This window comes from Schistocerca gregaria, chromosome 1, assembly GCF_023897955.1.
Source record: "Schistocerca gregaria isolate iqSchGreg1 chromosome 1, iqSchGreg1.2, whole genome shotgun sequence".
NCBI lineage: Eukaryota > Metazoa > Arthropoda > Insecta > Orthoptera > Acrididae > Schistocerca > Schistocerca gregaria.
In genome coordinates, this window is record NC_064920.1 from 847309637 (window position 1) to 847328064 (window position 18428).

General features: G+C 40.8%; 1 protein-coding gene across 1 annotated transcript in view; it reads right to left on the reverse strand.

Annotated features, from left to right (window-relative positions):
• The window catches only part of LOC126272636 (uncharacterized), a 354968-nt gene extending 336849 nt beyond the window's left edge, over positions 1-18119 (reverse strand). Inside the window, exon 1 of the mRNA XM_049975613.1 lies at positions 17930-18119. Within this exon, the coding sequence (XP_049831570.1) occupies positions 17930-17984 (55 nt within the window). The 5' untranslated portion in view covers positions 17985-18119. The remainder of the gene's footprint in view (positions 1-17929) is intronic.
• Positions 18120-18428: the final 309 nt, after the last annotated feature.

Sequence of the window (18428 nt, forward strand, 5' to 3'; positions counted from 1 at the left end):
CATGCTCTCTAAAACGGTATTAATGTCATATGAAGATTGTCGGTACACCAGGGCTCCTTATTTTACCGCTGTTGTGTTTCATTCCATCACCTTGTATCGACATAGTAGATACACCTAAAGTTCAAGCATAAAAATTGTGGGTTAGTGAGTGACGTGGCACGGTGTTTCAGTCACCGGACTCGCATTTGAAAAGTTTTCATTCGACCATACAGAGTCAGTTTTGCCATGGGTCCCTTATATGATTAAAGAAAACGCATTTGAAAAAAATATGTGCGGTTTTCTTCGGCATCGATATGCTATCAGAGCTTGTGTTGCGTCCATAATGATTTTGTCGTCGACAGTGGGTTAAACGCCATCTGTCTCCCTTCCTCTTTCATTCTGGCATGTTCCTGAATGACGTAAGTCCCTGCATACTGCAGACGAGGACAAGTTGTTGGTGCCTGCATCCATGACAACAGTCCTTAACCTACTACAGCAATCGAAAATTACAGCTCACAGAGCGCATAGGAATACATTGAGTGCTAAATGTAATGGCGTAAGAGAAACTACTTGAATTATAGAGACAGAAGGGGATGAACTCTATAGAGCTGAAATATATGTTGTGGGTCTATGAGTCTACGTTTACACAGTTCCCTGGCGCAGGTTATGCTTACATATGAAGGGCACCAAGGCCAGTACACAATCTAGACTATCTTCTTCCATTAGGAGAGGTTTGTAAATACATCAGGTGACAATGTTCACTGAATAGCGCTTATTTCGCTCCCAACAGAGAACCGGACTTTCTCAGCTATTGTTGACCGCAAACACGCTGATACAAATGTCCCACACTGGTGTGATGAGGATGAAGATAAAATAATACACTTTCCCCAACGTTAACATGACTGATGTGAAATTTATGGATAAATTATGGTATCAAACAAAAAATTGATGAGCTCATCAGTTTTCTCCAAACAGAATTGGAGTAGTTTCTTTGTGAGGTACGGTATAAATTCCTATTGAGGACAATTACGGGTTTACTCTTATATGCATATATTCCCAAGAAACTTCATACAGTTCTAGATGCGATAGGTGTCCCTGTCTAAATCAGATGAGCGTTCGAATTACTTCGACGAATATTGGATGATGTAGTGAGGTCACTAACTTCAAGTTGCTTGCACAGTTGCGAGAAACGTTCATTGTGGTTTGTAGAAGCTGTTAGAGAGACGTACTTGCGACTGGTAACTATCTGGCAAATCTGTGATCTACACTATCCTCGGGTGAACACCCTTGTTGAGAGCTGATAACCGTGGTATTTCAATTACCAAAATTTATTTAGAAATATTGTAGATGAACATCTATTTAATCTAGCTTAACAACATAGAAGAACGTATGATATAGAAACAGCCGTGGCCACCAAAAATGGAATACTTTTCATGACAGATATTTCCGAAAATGCGAGAAAAATAAGTATAGGTTTATTCATATGAAAGTTAAAAAATGTAGTGCGCGATAAACTCTTCTGTCTGTACGTGAAGGATAATGATGTAGGAGAATTTACGCGTAATGGTGATGAAATGTTTTTCCAGAAGATGACTAAACTCAAGCGGTAATCAGCCGGAGTGATCTCCACTGATTCCCACTACTGAGCAAGACGTAATCGAGATGTTAATAGTCTTTAGACATTCAGGAAAAGTACTCCACAGTTCCGTCGGCAGTGACCCACGAATGCCACACTTGAAGATCACAGGTCAGCGTACACAGACCGTAGCTCCGCTGTCTATCAGTTGCGGCCTCGCGGTCTCTTTTTCCTCTCGGGAACACTGCAAAGACTGCAGTGATCTTACTTGTACCGACAGTCGGAGATGTCGAAATGAGACCAAGGCGCGTACATTATCAAGTCTACGGAGTGAACATCGAACCACGCTGACAAACCTCTTGAGTAATGAGTAGTGTCCTGCTGATGGAGTCTCTCAAGATGCTGTTAAATGCACTAGATTCCTACAACATCTGCCTGCGTGGAAATATGGCACACATACCAGCTGACCCGTCTCGTTAGATGTTCTCGTTACCCATGGATGAACGGACGCGAACTACACGTCTCTGCATCTCCTCAAGCATGACAACACGTCGAGAGACATTCGAGTACTAAAATGTAACGTGACTCACCAGTCCAGCCCTTTCTCCATGCTTGTTGCATCCTACTACGGCGCTTTTGGACACATACGGATGACTCCCTGTAAGTTATTTTGTGATGGAAGCATTTCCGTCAGATCCTTTTTTGATAGCTTATCACGTATCCACCGCGTTAGATGAGTAAAACTTCAGACCCGTCAAGGAGAGAGGAGAGAGAAAGTGACACTCGCTGCCAGCACACGGGATGCTCAGCTCGAGTCACACCAAGCTGGTCGACCGTTGTCAGTCGAGCAGCGGTCATCTACCGAGTAGTTTTATTTTGTGACTTCGGTTTTACATACCTGATGGAATAGAATGACCATGAGAGCAGTTGTTTTTTTTTATTTTTTATTTCTGTGACAATGATTTTATATCAGTTCGTCTGCCTGATGTATCGTTATATCCAAATGGTTCATAAATGTCACGCTACATTTGTAAGTAGGCTGTTTAGGTTTTTTTTTATTGGTAACGCCGCCGCCACGTAGCGCTCTGTATGAAAATCACTGGCTGTGTCGTGTGCAGTCTGTGGCTGGTTTGCATTGTTGCCTGCCATTGTACTGTTGGGCTGTTGGCTGTTAACAGCGCGTAGCGTTGCGCAGTTCGAGGTGAGTCGCCAGCAGTGGTGGATGTGGGGAGAGAGGTGGCGGAGTTTTGAAATTTGTAAGAATTGATGTCATGAACTGATATATATATATATATATATATATATATATATATATGTGTGTGTGTGTGTGTGTGTGTGTGTGTGTGTGTGTGTGTGTGTGTGTGTGTGTGTGTGTGTATGTGTATATATATGTATATATATAATGATTATTAAGGTAAATACATTGTTTGTTCTCTATTAAAATCTTTCATTTGCTAACTGTGCCTATCAGTAGTTAGTGACTTCTGTAGTTTGAATCTTTTATTTAGCTGGCAGTAGTGGCGCTCGCTGTATTGCAGTAGTTCGAGTAACGAAGATTTTTGGTGAGGTAAGTGATTTGTGAAACTTATAGTTTAATGTTAGTCAGGGGCATTCTTTTGTAGGGATTATTGAAAGTCAGATTGCGTTGCGCTAAAAATGTTGTGTGTCAGTTTAAGCACAGTCTTGTATAAATGTTCAAAGGGGACGTTTCACATTCAGATCCGATTGTGAAACCTTTAGTGTGTTGAAACCGGTCATCCAGTAAACAGTATTTAAGCGAACTTGGCTTTTGAATTATTTCTACAACAGAGTGATCGCCCCACAACACACTATGTTTTCACTGCAAAATCGTACATTGTGTGCACTGACACCCCTCATCATCACACATTCTGAAAATGCCGAGAGCAGATAGCTCGAAAGCCTTCTCACTATGGAAATATAATACCTCTAATGGCAAGAAATAAATCTGACCTCTTTCAGACTTCCACATGAGGCGCTTGTAACAACAATGATTACGAAAATGCAATGGGTACCTAAACAAGTAGAAAGAGTTTACATGTTCATTAATTTACATAAAGACGTAGTAGTGTCATCTCTCCACAAGGAACTGGAAACAATTACCTCTGGCCAGGAGAATGGAGAGGAACTGGCTCGAGTTTAGGAGAACATGTGTAGCTGAGCAAGCATCGTATAGATACGTATCTATTGGAACAGTTAGTGATGGGTCCCTCAATGGAATACAGTCTTTTTAACAAACGCATAACGAAACAGTGATTACTGCACCTACGTGTAAAACAAAGCATACTGCTGTAGGTACAGAGATGCTAAGGGAATCGTGCGAGTTTTTACTGTGCAAAAGGCAACGAGTGAAATCTTCGGTTGCTACCGTATAGAACCTTGTCACATGACCTCTAGCAAAACCCAAATAAATACCGATCATATGTAAAGTTAGCGTCCAGACATTCTTGAATGAAACAGGAATTCAAATTACGGGTAACAAAGCAAAACTATCAATTCTGAACTCCGTTTTCGAAAAAATCCAAGAGTACTGTACCAGCCTAAATATAAGTTATGCAGATATTAATGTCAGTGGCATTGAGAAACAGCTGAAACGTTAAAACTGAACAAAAAAATTCGAGGCTTAGATGTAATCTGCATCATATTCTATACAGAAATTTCGTCTCAGTTGGCCCATCTTTTAACCATAATATATCGAAGATCCCTTGAGAAAATCTTTGTTCAACAGCTGGAAGAAACCATAGGTCACGCCCATCTTCTGGAAGGGCAAAAGAATCTTTGGCAGTCTGGCGTTGCAGAATCTTATACCATGTTAAGACCTTAAACATAACAAGGTGTCTCAAACTGAATGTCCTCCTCCATGTCAATCGTCGTGGGTTAGGAAAACATCAATCATACAAAATTCCACTCAGGCCTTTCTCACGTGATATCCTGAACATCATGGATCAAGGCAAACTGGTAGATACAGTATTTCCTGACATTTGAAATTGATCTGACTCGGTGCCATACCAACGCTTCTTAATGAAAGTAAGATCAGAGAACATGAGGTATCATATGACACTTGGATCGAAGATTTCTCAGTAGAATTGATAGAGCATTTTGTCTTAGATTGAGAGTCATCGACAGATGTAGAAGAAACTACAGGCGTGTCTCAAGAACGTGTACTGGAAACCTTGGTGTTCATGTTGTACATTAATGTCCAGGTAAATAATATTATTAGTAACCTCATACTTTTTGCTGACGATGTAGTTATCTATAATGAAATACTAGAAGATGTGTGGCTTCTAAACGCTCTCTAGGAATAAAATACAGCAGCCGAGTGATCCGCAAATAGAACAGCTTTTAGTGTCAGTTTTTTCGTTTGGGTTTATTGAACCATTCCGCAAATAGTTGGTACAAATATGAAATCATATGTACTGGGAAATCACAATACTAACATTAAAAACAGTATGAAAGAATTATGATGTACTTCAGGTCAAGAAGTATAAAATGGACCTACATAATGCTTCTTGTTACATGTTCCTTTCACTGTACATGAGTTGTTACACCGTTTGTTCACTGTTCCAAAGACGTTATAGCTACATCAGACATGGGGCCATATTTATATTGAGAATAAAGTTAGTTATTTTCATATTCCATGGACCATTTGTACGTTTAAGCATAATTATCGGGAAGGCGTTATTGCCAGTAACATTACACTTTAATTTGTAAATATGTCTACTTGCTGACCATTTACAAGTTCCTTTTTAGTAACTAGTTGGTGCATTTGCTGCGGCTCGATTGTTAAATGTTTAGTAGATCACAATATTACAAATTATAAATATATTATCAGTTTAAAAACAAAAACAAAAGAAGCAAATGTGGCAGATTTCAGAGTTTGGTTGCCTATTTTGTTGTATTTACACAATTTACTTATGTATCACATGTCCGTATCGCGTGAATTATTTCTTATGCTACACAAAAAGATAGCTGCGTAAAACCATCAAACTCATAAAATTATTCAAAATATAAGAGTTCACAAAACCTGAACGAGATCTACAAGATAATTTTATGTCTGAACCCTCACTAAAAGAATAGCCAATTATCTGAATATATTATAAACAACACGCCAAATGACTCTCCAGCCGCGTGGGATTAGCCGAGCGGTCTCAGGCGCTGCAGTCGTGGACTGTGAGGCTGGTCCCGGCGGAGGTTCGAGTCCTCCCTCGGGCATGGGTGTGTGTGTTTGTCCTTAGGATAATTTAGGTTAAGTAGTGTGTAAGCTTAGGGACTGATGACCTTAGCAGTTAAGTCCCATAAGATTTCAAACATATTTGAACATTTTGACTCTCCAAAGGTACCTAAACTGTCTACTAACATCCCCACCGACGATGCAACAGCTGTTATAAAACATAACGTCGTAAAATACAAGAAGCTTTCTTCTGCAGAAACTACTGAATGGCATAGATCTCTTGGAGATAGTATTAAAATATAATTAATTCCCTTTTGAAGGAAAACTTCTAAGCAAGAAAACAATTGGGCTAGCTATGGGTGCCAGCATATCGGAACTGTGGTAGAAATATTCCACTACTATCTGCAGCACAGGGTACTTACAAATAAGACAACATGTAATAGATGGGGAAAGTAAAGATGATGCACAACCATCCTACAAACCATTAACAAAATGCACAAGAGCATTGAATACGCGTGTTACTTTTGAAAATATAATAAATATCACTATAAATTTACCCGAATTAAACATTTGCGCGTAAAAAGACAAGCCCAACATCCAAATATACAAGAAGCCTACTGCCACTGACATGAACACACATACTTCTTCCAAACTCCCCAACATGCACAAACAGGTGGCATACGGTAGGTACCATTCAATGATTCATAGAGGTCTGAAAATCCCACTGAGTGATGACAACTTCCAGAACGAAATGAAAATCATAAAAAGGTAGTTGCAATCAAATGAGCTCACAATAGTAGACACCTTAGTTAAAAATGTAAAAAAAGAAAATAAACAAACCGACCATTAAGAGTCAAAAGAATTCAGTAAAAACAGCAGCCCCTTAACGGCACTATCTCCAAAAATTTGTAAATTTTTCAAATTATACAAAGTGAGAACTGCATTATAAAAAGCAATAAATTATACTATAGGCTGCCCCATAATTAAAAAACAAGCAGTGAAGACAGATTTTCACCCTGTTGTGCACATAAAATTACACACAGCAAATTCACAGCTGAATACATAGATCAAACCTCCACACTAGATAAAGGGCCGAATCGATGCATTTGGATAAATTCTCCACTGAATATGTATGTTAAGTCTCCACACCAGACACAAAGACCGAATCACCGCATTTAGATACAATACACCATTCAAATCCGCAATAGCCTTCCATGTAGAAGACACTGAAAATCATTTTTACAGTGCACAAAACGGTCTGAAACAAAACGCACTACGAAAAAGAGCACAAAATGTCCCTGTATGAAGAAATAGAAATTTATCTTCTTGCAAAGACATGTGGTAAAAATCTCCTCAACCACAGTAATGGAATAGGTTCAACCAATTCATTTCAAAACATTTGCTACTATGTGTAATTTTTTCATAATTTACTGTTAATTTAAGATCATAGCATTTTAATATATCTCTTCTTCTACCTATGAGTTCTACCTAACTATATTCGTATGCACGCTCTTTTGCAGCGTATTGATCTTTGTAACACAATAAATAACTTAAGAAATATAGACATGTGATATATAACTAAAATTTTGCTAACAGAGAAAATAGGCATTCAAACTCTGAAAGGAGCGTCATTAGATTCATTTATTTTTAAATTTAAATTCTTAATATATTCATAATTTTCAGTATTGTGATGTACAACCAAGCTTCAGCAATTGCGCCAACTATTTACTTAGTTCAAATGTCATACCTCTGATTTATACAATACAGCTGTAAAAAGTGGAGGAACGGTGTAACGCCTCAGGTGCAGTAAACATGCAACGATTAGCAGCATGCAGTATCTATTTGGTTTCCTTTAGTTTAAGCTCGCATCATTACTGATTTTATTTCTGGCCTATCTCAGAGGAAAATTTTCTATCACTAACGAAATAGGAAACTTAACCTACTTTTCACTTGGCATGCCGTTGTGAAAAGGTTTCTGTAGTCCTCACTAATACTAAGATTATAGCTGTGTAGTTTTCAGGCGAAGAGTATAGTTTGAACTACTGAAACACATAGTTGTATAATAAACAAATGACTCACGGAGAAAACTGTTTTACTTTACAGGCTATAGCCTACGGGGTAAGGGTCTTTATGGACGCAATAATTAATTCACTGCTGGAATTTTAACGTGATGGTTCACTTACGCATAACTCATCACCTTCGTTATTAATATCGAGTTGAACTAAATGTCATAGACACTATAATCGTATTTTGTACTTTCTCTCTTTGCCTTAACGACACGATCTGAAAATTTTTTCAATTGCTAGAACTGACAATAGCTACTGCGTAGAAGACTGTGAAATGCATTAGTCATTCTCGTGTAAATAACGGGATGTACTAACAGAAGAGCCGATTCTGCAGCCCTCATTCTGGACAACTGTGCAAAGAGGCAGCACACAAAATGTCCGCGAACGGCCATTATTTCAATGTGAGCCGCGATCTGTGCTACAAAGGACCGGAGGAATGGAAAGAACACAAAGCACAGCCACGTTTTTGTTTCGTCTTCCCACATTCAGCGCGTGTATCTTACTCAACCGGGCCACAGTGTGAAGAAGTGGAGTACAAATTGGACTGCGAGAACACAGCTGAGTTGTTGCAACAATCACGTAAAGTCACTGCAAACCAGATTTAGATAATTACTTCAAAATCTGGAGACTCCAAACCCAGTGTGAGTAAAACAGAAGTGTGTTGCTTCCATCTAAATAACCGGTTGGCGAACGTAAGACTGAAAGTAAGTTTCAGAGGCAGAATTCTTCGCCATAATTGGAACCCAAAATATCTTGGTGTCATCGTGGATCGTACACTATGCTTCAAACAACACCTTCTTAACTTAGTTCAAAATTTGAGGACTCGAAACAACATCCTCCATAAGCTATGTGGAACTACCTGGGGATCTTCAGCAACCACCCTGCGATCTTCAGCTCTTTGCTTGGTGTACTCAAGTGCTGAGTATTGTGCACATGTTTGGACGAACAGTCATCATACAAGGCTTGTTGATATCAAGCTGAATACGACAATGTGCATAATATCTGGCGCAATCAGATCTACTCCAGTTTATTGGCTTCCACTGCTAACCGGTATAATGCCTCCTGGTCTACGCAGATGTACTGCCCTTATGAGAGCATTCCACAAGATCTCCAGGAATTCTAACCTACCCGTGCATAGCAACCTGGCACTTTTAAATCGTAAGAGACTGAAATCATGCCATCCAACTCTGTGTGATGCTGCTGACATGGTTGCTAAGGATTTCAAACCTCTTGAAGAATGGAAAGGTCGGTGGGAATCAGTGACAGATGTGCACCTGCATAACATCTTCTCAGGTGCTAAACTTGCAAGTGGATTCGACTTACCACGCAGGACCTGGACTACTCTCAACAGAATCCGTACCGGCCATGGCCGATGTAGGGATGCCCTCTTTAAGTGGAAGAAGCTGCCTGATCCAGCCTGTGACAGCGGGGCTCCATACCAGACTGTTCACCACATTGTCAGTGAATGCAGGATTCGAGCCTATCACGGCGCCAAAGAGGACTTCCTGCTAGCAACTCAAGATGCAGTGCGCTGGATTGAAGGACTGGATATTCAGTTGTAAAGACAAACTTAAGTTTCTTGTGTGTCAATATGTACATATGTATATGTAATTTAATTTCTTGATATGTCTGTATTAGCCATATTCTAAATAAAAATTGCAAACTACGCATGAATATGTGTCTCACTCTTTTCCCAACTTTATGATAGCGAAGACTAATACACATTACACGGTTAGGCAGGAAGGGTTTAGTAGCTTTTTCACTTTACTACAACTATTCAATATTAACCATCAAACGAAAGTAATAACAGTAGCTATAATCAGGAAAGAGAGCCCTTCACCGTATCACCACTTCCACCTAATTCAACCGCCGCAGAACCACGCTCTGGTGCAAGCGATCCGCCAGACGCCTGCCACGCCCACACAAGCCAGCATGGATTCCACGTCATCTTCTGTGACTCACTGCTCCACAAGGCCTCCTTCCACTGCCCAATAAATCAATGTCAGCATTTTTTGCACCAGTCTGAGACACTCCTCGCTTTCCTTCTTGTGGACACTGCCTTCCGCGCAGCAGGTCTATATGAAAACGGAGACATTTTTGTCTCTTTGCAGACTCCATCATCGTTGATCTCCATTCCTTAGTTGCAATCAAAGTCTTCTGCAGTAGATGCCAAGTGTATCTGACAAATTATTCGCACGGAATATTCGGACCCATTCCACTAGAACCGTGGACCCATGTTGGCCCTGCAAAAACTCTGAGAAACAGTCCTAACCAGTTGGCTCCTTCAGTCACGTACTCTTCTCAGTTTCTTAGTTCTCTCCGTTAACTCATTCCGATGGACAACATATACGCTGCGAACATACTGTGTGCCATTAACTTACTTATCTTTTTATCTACACGATATTAAACAACTGTTTACGTGGCACGCTAACTTGCAGGTTAGAAACTACGGTCGCTGTCAGCTACAGGGCGATATAACTACGTGTTTCTTGTAACATAGGCCCTAACCTTTTTCCTCCATGAAGTAAATTTCTGTCGAGAGAGGTTGATTATTGACGTGCTGGTATATAGCATAAGGTGCAACAGGCATTCTGAATAAACGCTGAAGAGGGGCGAAGAGTAATAACAAATATGCCAATGGAGTCCATCTCTAGATGTTCAGAATATCTGGTGTATTTGGTTTTCTTCTAGCTGTTGGTACTCAATGACGAGAAACAAGACATTGTTTCTTGAGAAGGGGCTACTTCGAAGGAACAAGCAGAACGCCACTTGACTGAGGTTATGAACCCGTCTCGCATGTTGTGCACCGTATACAAGTAGCTGCGATCATGCGGTCTGAAAGATTACTGTTGCCACAATACTTGAGGCACTGGACTTCTATTCAGGAGAAAAGGAATGGAATTTGTTGATATTTTTCATGTTATTGGTAGAGGGCCCTCTCACCACATTGCTTTTAAATATGAAATTATTTCAGTCAATACTCACATACATTATTCCATTTTCTACTGACAAGTCATTACTTATAGCCAATACAAGTATCTCTGACGCAGCTGTCGACCAAGATTATTTATAGGCTATTGGTAATGACTAGTCAATCGAAATCGGTGTAGCTAGTAGTCAATGTAAGTGAGTATTGAGTGAAATATATTTTATAGTTAACAGATTTAAATTCTCGTCCGACCACCCGAAGGCGGTTTTTGAGATTTTCCTAAATCACTTAAGGAGCATGCTAGGATGGTTTCATCGGCAAAAATGTAATAGGAAAAAGGGAAGATAAAACACTTTGCTACCCTACCATTCTCCGCCTGAGCTTTCATGGCCGGTTGTCGGCGTTCATATGGCAGCAGCTAAGACCTCAGGTCTTCGTAAAGGGACGCATTACTGCGGTGTCTGTTAGGGTGGGATACTTAAGACTCGTGCTTCGATCTCCGACATCTACAGAAGTCCCAAAATTCACTACTTTTATGTGCAGTTGGGCACCTATGCAAATACACAAACGGGCACATCGGCGCGTTAGGTCCGCATTCGTGGTCTACTTTAGCCGGCACGGTAGCTCAGCGTGTTCGATCAGAGGGTTAGCTGCCCTCTGTAATAAAAAAACTGAGTTAATGGATCAACGACGAATTGAAACGGGTGTCTTGCGACGTCCACCCCGAAGAGATGAAACGAACTAAATGAGATTTTAAAAAAGTGGCTAGCATTGCTGCCTCTGGATCAAGGGGTCCCGGATTCGATTCCCGACCGGGCTGGGGATTTTCTTTTCCCGGGGACTGGGTATTTGTGCCGTCATTCGTGACGGTGCCTCGATTGGACTGTGTACAAAATTGGGACTCTGTACGGGCGCTGATGACCACGCAGTTGAGTTACCCACAAACCAAACATCATCATTATCGGCGCGTTAGACGCAGTACGTGGCCGAAAGCTGCCTGCCACCTCACTGAGCGCTCTTCGCGTGAGGTCAGGAAACGCTCCCGAGGGTATGACGCCTGCAGACATAACATTTCAGCGCCATATACGTGTCTCCTGTCAGAATGAGTGAACGGTTGCAGCTAAGTCAGTTCCAAACCGGTATCATTGAGAGGTCCACAAGTTCCCACACACAGTTTTCGATGTTTCGCTGGAGTTATTTGTGCCCAAATCCACTCATAGCGACGTTATTAACCAGTGTAGACGTAAGAGAAATACCAAACACGATTAATGCTCTGGTAGGTCAAAGAAATTAGCTGCCATAAACCGTCAAACCCTAACTTAAAATACCCGAATCACTCGTCAGACAACCTTGCCAATTATTGAAGAGGGTTTCCGTTGCAGTTCAGGTATAGAGACTAGTGAGAAGACGGTATGTGGACACGAATCACTCGTCAGACATCCTTGTCAACTACTGAAGAGGTTTTCGGTTGCGGTTCAGATACAAAACCAGTGAGGAAACGATATGTGGAGTGGCAATACCGCTCGATGCTTGACAATTTCTGTGAAACCGCTCTGCAAATGAGCATTCGAAGGAAACGCTACGTGTCGTAGAGTAATTGTACAACGATCCCACTGATCTGCTGACAAGTGGAAGCAGCTTCTGTACAACGACTGGCCACAGATCGTGATGTGCCACTCAGATGGACATGTGTGATAGTGGTGGGTGTCTGGTGAATGTTACTCATCGTCAATTAGGGTTGTAGCGGAGGACTGGCAAGAGAGTGTGGCGTTTGCCTTCCTGATTTCGGAACGGGTCACTAGTTTTTGCAGATGGAAAAGTTAGAAAACTTTTTAGACAACAACACCTTTCCGAGCTGCGCTAACTGTTTGGAATCAGATACCTTCCACGTCTATGTGATACTGCTGTTGTCCCATAGCAGGGCACACTACCTCGTGGCTGGAAGAAAAACATTTGCTGGACTAGCGTGCTCCAGTGCCAGACGTCAGCCTCATATAAAACCGTTACGTAAGACCGGGGCGTCGTAATTCTCTCCAGAAGTCAGCGACAGTTTTGCAGCAGACAGGAAGAAGAATGAAAACAAATCCCAGCTTCACTGCTGCAAAACTTAATGTGGGACCTTGTTCGACGATGAAATAGTATTTGGACACATTTGATCATATGTTATTGGAGTGGTCAGCAACACCACAAGATGCTAAGATTTCTTTGCATCACTTGCTAGTTAAGACTACAGACGTGCGGAAGCGGGAGGTCAGCCTCTAAGTAGCATAAGGTACAGGTTCTTAGTTCAGCCACTATATTGTGTAATCCGAAGGAAGGACAATTAAAGATGGCAGAGAAGACAACCGGAATATAATTAAAGTTATTAGCTTTCTTAGAAAAGTGGGCATGCTAGAATAATTTATGGAAACATATAATAAATGAAGCTAAATATTGGATAGTATATGTTAACATTTCGGTCTGTCTGTATTGTCTAGTCTGTATAATTCTTTCAATGTATTAAATCATGTACCATTTATAGAGTGATATGTATTAATAACTTAAAATAGCATCCCTGATGTTACTGCTCGGTGTATGTCGTAGTATTTGTCAGTGATAAGTTTTTGGAATAGTCTGTGAGTGTATTTATTATTAGTCTCTCTCTCTCCGTATAAACAGTGAGATTCAGCTGCCCCTCCCGCGTCGTTTTATGCAACCCGCAATGTTATTTCTGGCCTTCAGAAACCACATTCGAGATTATAGTGTTCTCTCGCCCACTACGCGCTAACTATTAGGTGAATAAAAAAATGAATACATTTTCGCTTGTGGCCGTGGTTTTCGAGTTGTTCAAGCAAAATGTATAAAAGTTAACTTTCGAACGTACCTCAACTCCTACCCTCATCCCTCACCAGTGAGGTTTTCTAGTATACTGTTTGTGGTACTTTCTCCAACACTGTATAAATATTCGCGACTACACGAACTATTCCCGATATTCGACCTTTTTAGTCTCTATTGGTCCCGATATTCAATCTTTTTTCGTCCGTATTGAATCGGCTATTACGCCACCGACTATTTCGTTAACATTATTAATTGAAAGGTGCCCGTGAAGGTAATGAAAGAAAAACGAATTTTTTAAACGTTACGTTAAAACTAATTATGTTGACAGTTCTATCCAAACTTAGTCCTTACAAGTACAGTAGTTTCGCAGTCAGAGGGCCTGACGAGTACAACGATATAATTGGTTATTTTATACTCTTAAAATTCACCAAATTATTGGGTAAAATTTACATAAACGTCAGCCTTACAATTTGTAAGTGCTCTATTAAACCGGTGGCGTAATAAGGCCGGTAAATAAGACCAAACACGGTCGAATATGGAAAATAACTTGTGCAGTCGCAAGTTTTTGTACAGTGGTAGGAGCGCGTGCTATGAACATCATCTAGACGTCCTGACCAGTGGGGGCTGATTGTGAGAATGGGGGTGCGTCTGAAGATCATTTTCGTATGTTTTTTTCTAATAACTCGAAAACTACGGCCTCTAGCGAAAAAGTATCCCGGTTCAAAATTTAACTACATCAGATTTACTACCAAAACGGTGATGTTCATTTTTTTCTGTAGGACTAATACTTTGCACGTAGAGAGCGAGAGCGTATGAAACCCTCACATGTGGGTTTGAAGGCCACTTATAACATTGCGGGTCAAGTGGGTGTGACCACTTAAGTGATTAGCAAATATGGAGTTGGAGATGATGTTCTTCCGGGTTCTGATAATGAGTTCCTGGATATCTGATCTACATAAATTGACTGACAAGAGTGGCATCTGAGTGTTGAATCTGTCTGTGGATGTGTCACGAGGTCTGCGTTTTTTCTGTGTCGTGATGTCTGCGCGGTATCCTCTCTGCAGCCTTAGTTCCCTTTTCTTTTACATCTTAGCTACTTTGTGCACTATTTTGTTACTGTAGGTGCGTGTGTACTATTTTGCTCTATAGGGAAGTCCTGTTCTGTTGCACCTGTGCGCTGTTGTTGCTTATGTCTTAGGTTTTCATGGGTTGTTGTTTAAAGTTTATATGTGCATGCTGACTTCCTTCCATATATATTACGTACTTAAGGACTGAGTTTTTTTATCACGTGTGTGTTATATTCATTTTCTATGGCTGTTTGTTTTATGATATTTGTTGTGTGAAGTTTTGTTTGCTTATGAGTGTTTTGTAAAATCTGTGTACGATGTACGTCAAACTTTCCTGTTACTGTGTCTCCGGACAGACTGTCTGATTGAAGGTACTCTTGCTCGTAGTTTTGGGTTTGTAGATGGTGTGAAATCATGCAAAAAGGCTCTAGGAAGCCTAAGCGACTAGTAACTAAGGTAAAAAATACCACAGTACACACAACAAAATGCTTTGACCGAATTTTTCAGTCGCCACGATCACCGTGAAAAATTTTACATTTGCTCGTCTACGAAAAAATAAGGACCGACTGATCAAGGCACAGATGTGCTTAAGTGTATTTTAGTAATAAGAGACGGCGCCCGGTCCTGTAGCATATATCAGTTACTCAGTACCGAACATTTGATTCACCAGGAGCGAAGAACTTTGTCAGCACTGAGCTAGGATCTCCAGTTGAGCTTCCAGTTTAATTTCGCGATAGGCATTCTATTGTCTGATGTGGCTTCGAGTGAGACCTGAATTCGGTGTAGAGGCTCGGTGTGGTTAATAAAGTTCATAATGGCCACTAATTTTCCTTCGTGTCAGAAACACTTCTTATCATCTATAACTGCAGTATATATTGATTTCCGAGTAGAAGGAAGGAAAGACATCGTAGTCCAACGACAAACCATTGAATCGAAAATCTATAAGAGCGTCCCGTATTAAATATTTTACAGCTAGAACTGATTGGTAATGAAAATTAATTGAAGTAATATACGACCGCGAAGAATGAATAATCGGTACATCATGTATTAAATTAGAAACGTCCGTTTCTTTAAGAAAATTATGAAGAATTGTTTTTTTTTTAAAGACAATTAAGATGTCGTCTTGAAAATACATCTACATATACCCATACATCCCGCATATTAATTTGAAGATAGCAACAGAGAACAGAACTCTCCTTGGTAAAGGCCACAGGAGAGTAGTTTGCTTTCTAGGTCAGGTTTTCCACAAGAATATCAAACTCTATAGTACTTTCTGAGGAAATCCACCAGCCAGTTGAAATGACGTACATAAGCTGTGTCATGGAAAACTATTAAGGATATGTGTAGACCTTCAGCGACTATTATCACTTGAGGTCCTCTGCTCGCCGGGCAGGTAATTAGTTGAACAGTTTTTCTTTCTGTTGGCAGGCGTGCCTCATTGGCACATGGGGGACACGGTTTCGATCCCTCATTCTAACAGTTTTATTTTTTTTAAATTACGACTGAATCAGTTTTCTCAGGCCTATATGGACAATTGAGGTGCTATTTAAAGATTTGAAAAATGTGGCTTTTACAGCCGAATGAGCAGAATTCAAATCACATAGGTGGGTCCACGCCTCGATATTGCCTTTGGCGTAGACTGAAGCTCATTGTGGTACAGTTTTGGCTCATAAAACGTTAGAAACTGTAGTGAGTATTTGCTCATTCCGGTCTTTAAATTTGGTTCACTTGCTACTATTTGGCGGACATCTGAAGTATAAGCGTGTGGTGCAATGTATAATATCTCTTGGACACGAGAGCTAAAGTCTTTATATCAGATGGAGGGTAGAAGATGCCCATGACCAGAGGGCAATAAAAAGAAGGTGGGTATTCAGACAGAGAATGGACAGGTCGACAAAATACATGTGCAGACAACAATGAAATTCGTTTATAATCGTCGTTTTAAACGCCGTGTACGGTTAGAGCTCAGAGGAGTCGACAATTGCTTAGCATTTATCGAATTACTTCTACAAATCTGAGCACTCAAACTGTGCTTTGATGCCAGTGACATTACCGGAAGGTAACTTCCTATCGTCTAGTCAATTCATTTTTTTCAAATACTTATTTTAAAATTAAAAGTTACCACACATACATCTAAAAGAAGAGACGTACTTATATTCACCTTGGTATCTAACTTCACACGAGCTGAGAAAAAGCGCAGACCGATTCTTGCCAGAGGCTTTAAAAAGTGTTACTCGGAAAGAGCTTTCTGCCAGTCTCATAGACTATGTATACATCGAGAACAGTAAATTTTAACATTTAAGTAACGTCACCTTATCACTCAGGCAGAGAAGAGCGTTGAAAGCCACCTTTTCCAGGGAATGCGTACAAAACTGACGACTTCTTACGAATGAGTTGTGCAGGGCATATCGAGGAATACAATTTTTATTGTTCTTTCACTTGAAAATTGATCGATAACTCAAAAATTTGGTATGTGCATTTTAATTCAGTTCAAAAAAATTAAGAGACGAAAATCTCTTCAACAGTGCCTAATACTGTGCGGAAAACCGTGGTCCAACTAAAACATTGTAAATAAAACACTTATTTGAAGAATGTGAATAACTAAATAGAGGCGTCAAAATTTTTTTATTCCTCTTTTCAGTACGTGTTGTCGCATAGTCTCTTCCCAAGATCATGCGCTCAGCAACGTAAGCCATTGATTTGTGGATAAATCAGCTGTTTATTATTGCTGACTGAAATAAGATAATTATTGCTCTATCGACATACATCTATGGATTTGAGCAACGAATTGTTGGCGATAAGTGGTTCTATACCTACATTTGCAGCGATTTTGCTACAAACCCTGAAACTGCCATCATCCCAAGTCATGTCGACGTAAATGCAGAAAACTACCCGTCACGCGTATTGTGTAAATTTTTGATCCTGTGTTAATATCTTAGTTTCGTGTTCCAGTCACACGTTACATAATCGAGATACTGCCACTCCTACTGTCATGCATGTCGAATTTTTTTTCAAATTGGACTGTGCGCTAAGTACTTTTTAGTTTTATCAATGAGCCTGGGGTAGAATTCGTTAAATTGTGCATACACAGGCAAGTGTAATTGATAGTCGCTAATATAGTGCGACAAATTAAAACGTCCCCAAGTCATGAACATCGGACTGCTGTCTACCATTCTATGCTGTTCTCAAAAGAACGCGAAGTGTTATCTAAGCTGTGCCCTTATAACAAGCGATGCAGTGGATGGGTTCCCGCCTGTGACAGGGACTCGGCATTCTGCAAAAGCTGGGGAGCTGCGTGGGGTTTACCTGAGTGCACGCAGACGACCAGCAGGAGCAAGGCGATGATTGGCCGGCGGTCCATGTCGGCAGTGTCTGGCAGTGGTGTTGCCGCTCTTGCTGCTGCTGGCGCTCACTCTTCAGCCGGAGTCCGTTAGCTCGGCTGACTCGCAGGCCCCGACCCCAGCGCCGCCACGCGGACTGCCCTGCCAACATCGATCTTGCTCTCACGGTGCACGAAGGCGCACGGACGCTGCCGATTGTTGTCGAAAACTACCGAACGCTATCCGACGTCTCGAACCGTCTTTCAATAGTCCACATCCACCTCTGTAGCCTGCAAACAGTTGTGAAGAACTAGGCAAGGTCTGCTTCCATTACATCATAATTGAATTTTCTGTCTATTACAATCAGGAACAAGCCGTGCGGAAAACAGCACCGTACGCCTCTTGGAGAGAAGTTATTAGTCCACTCTTATTCTTACGCACCCCACGGCAAAAGGGAGCTGAAGGATATTCGTAGATTCCATATT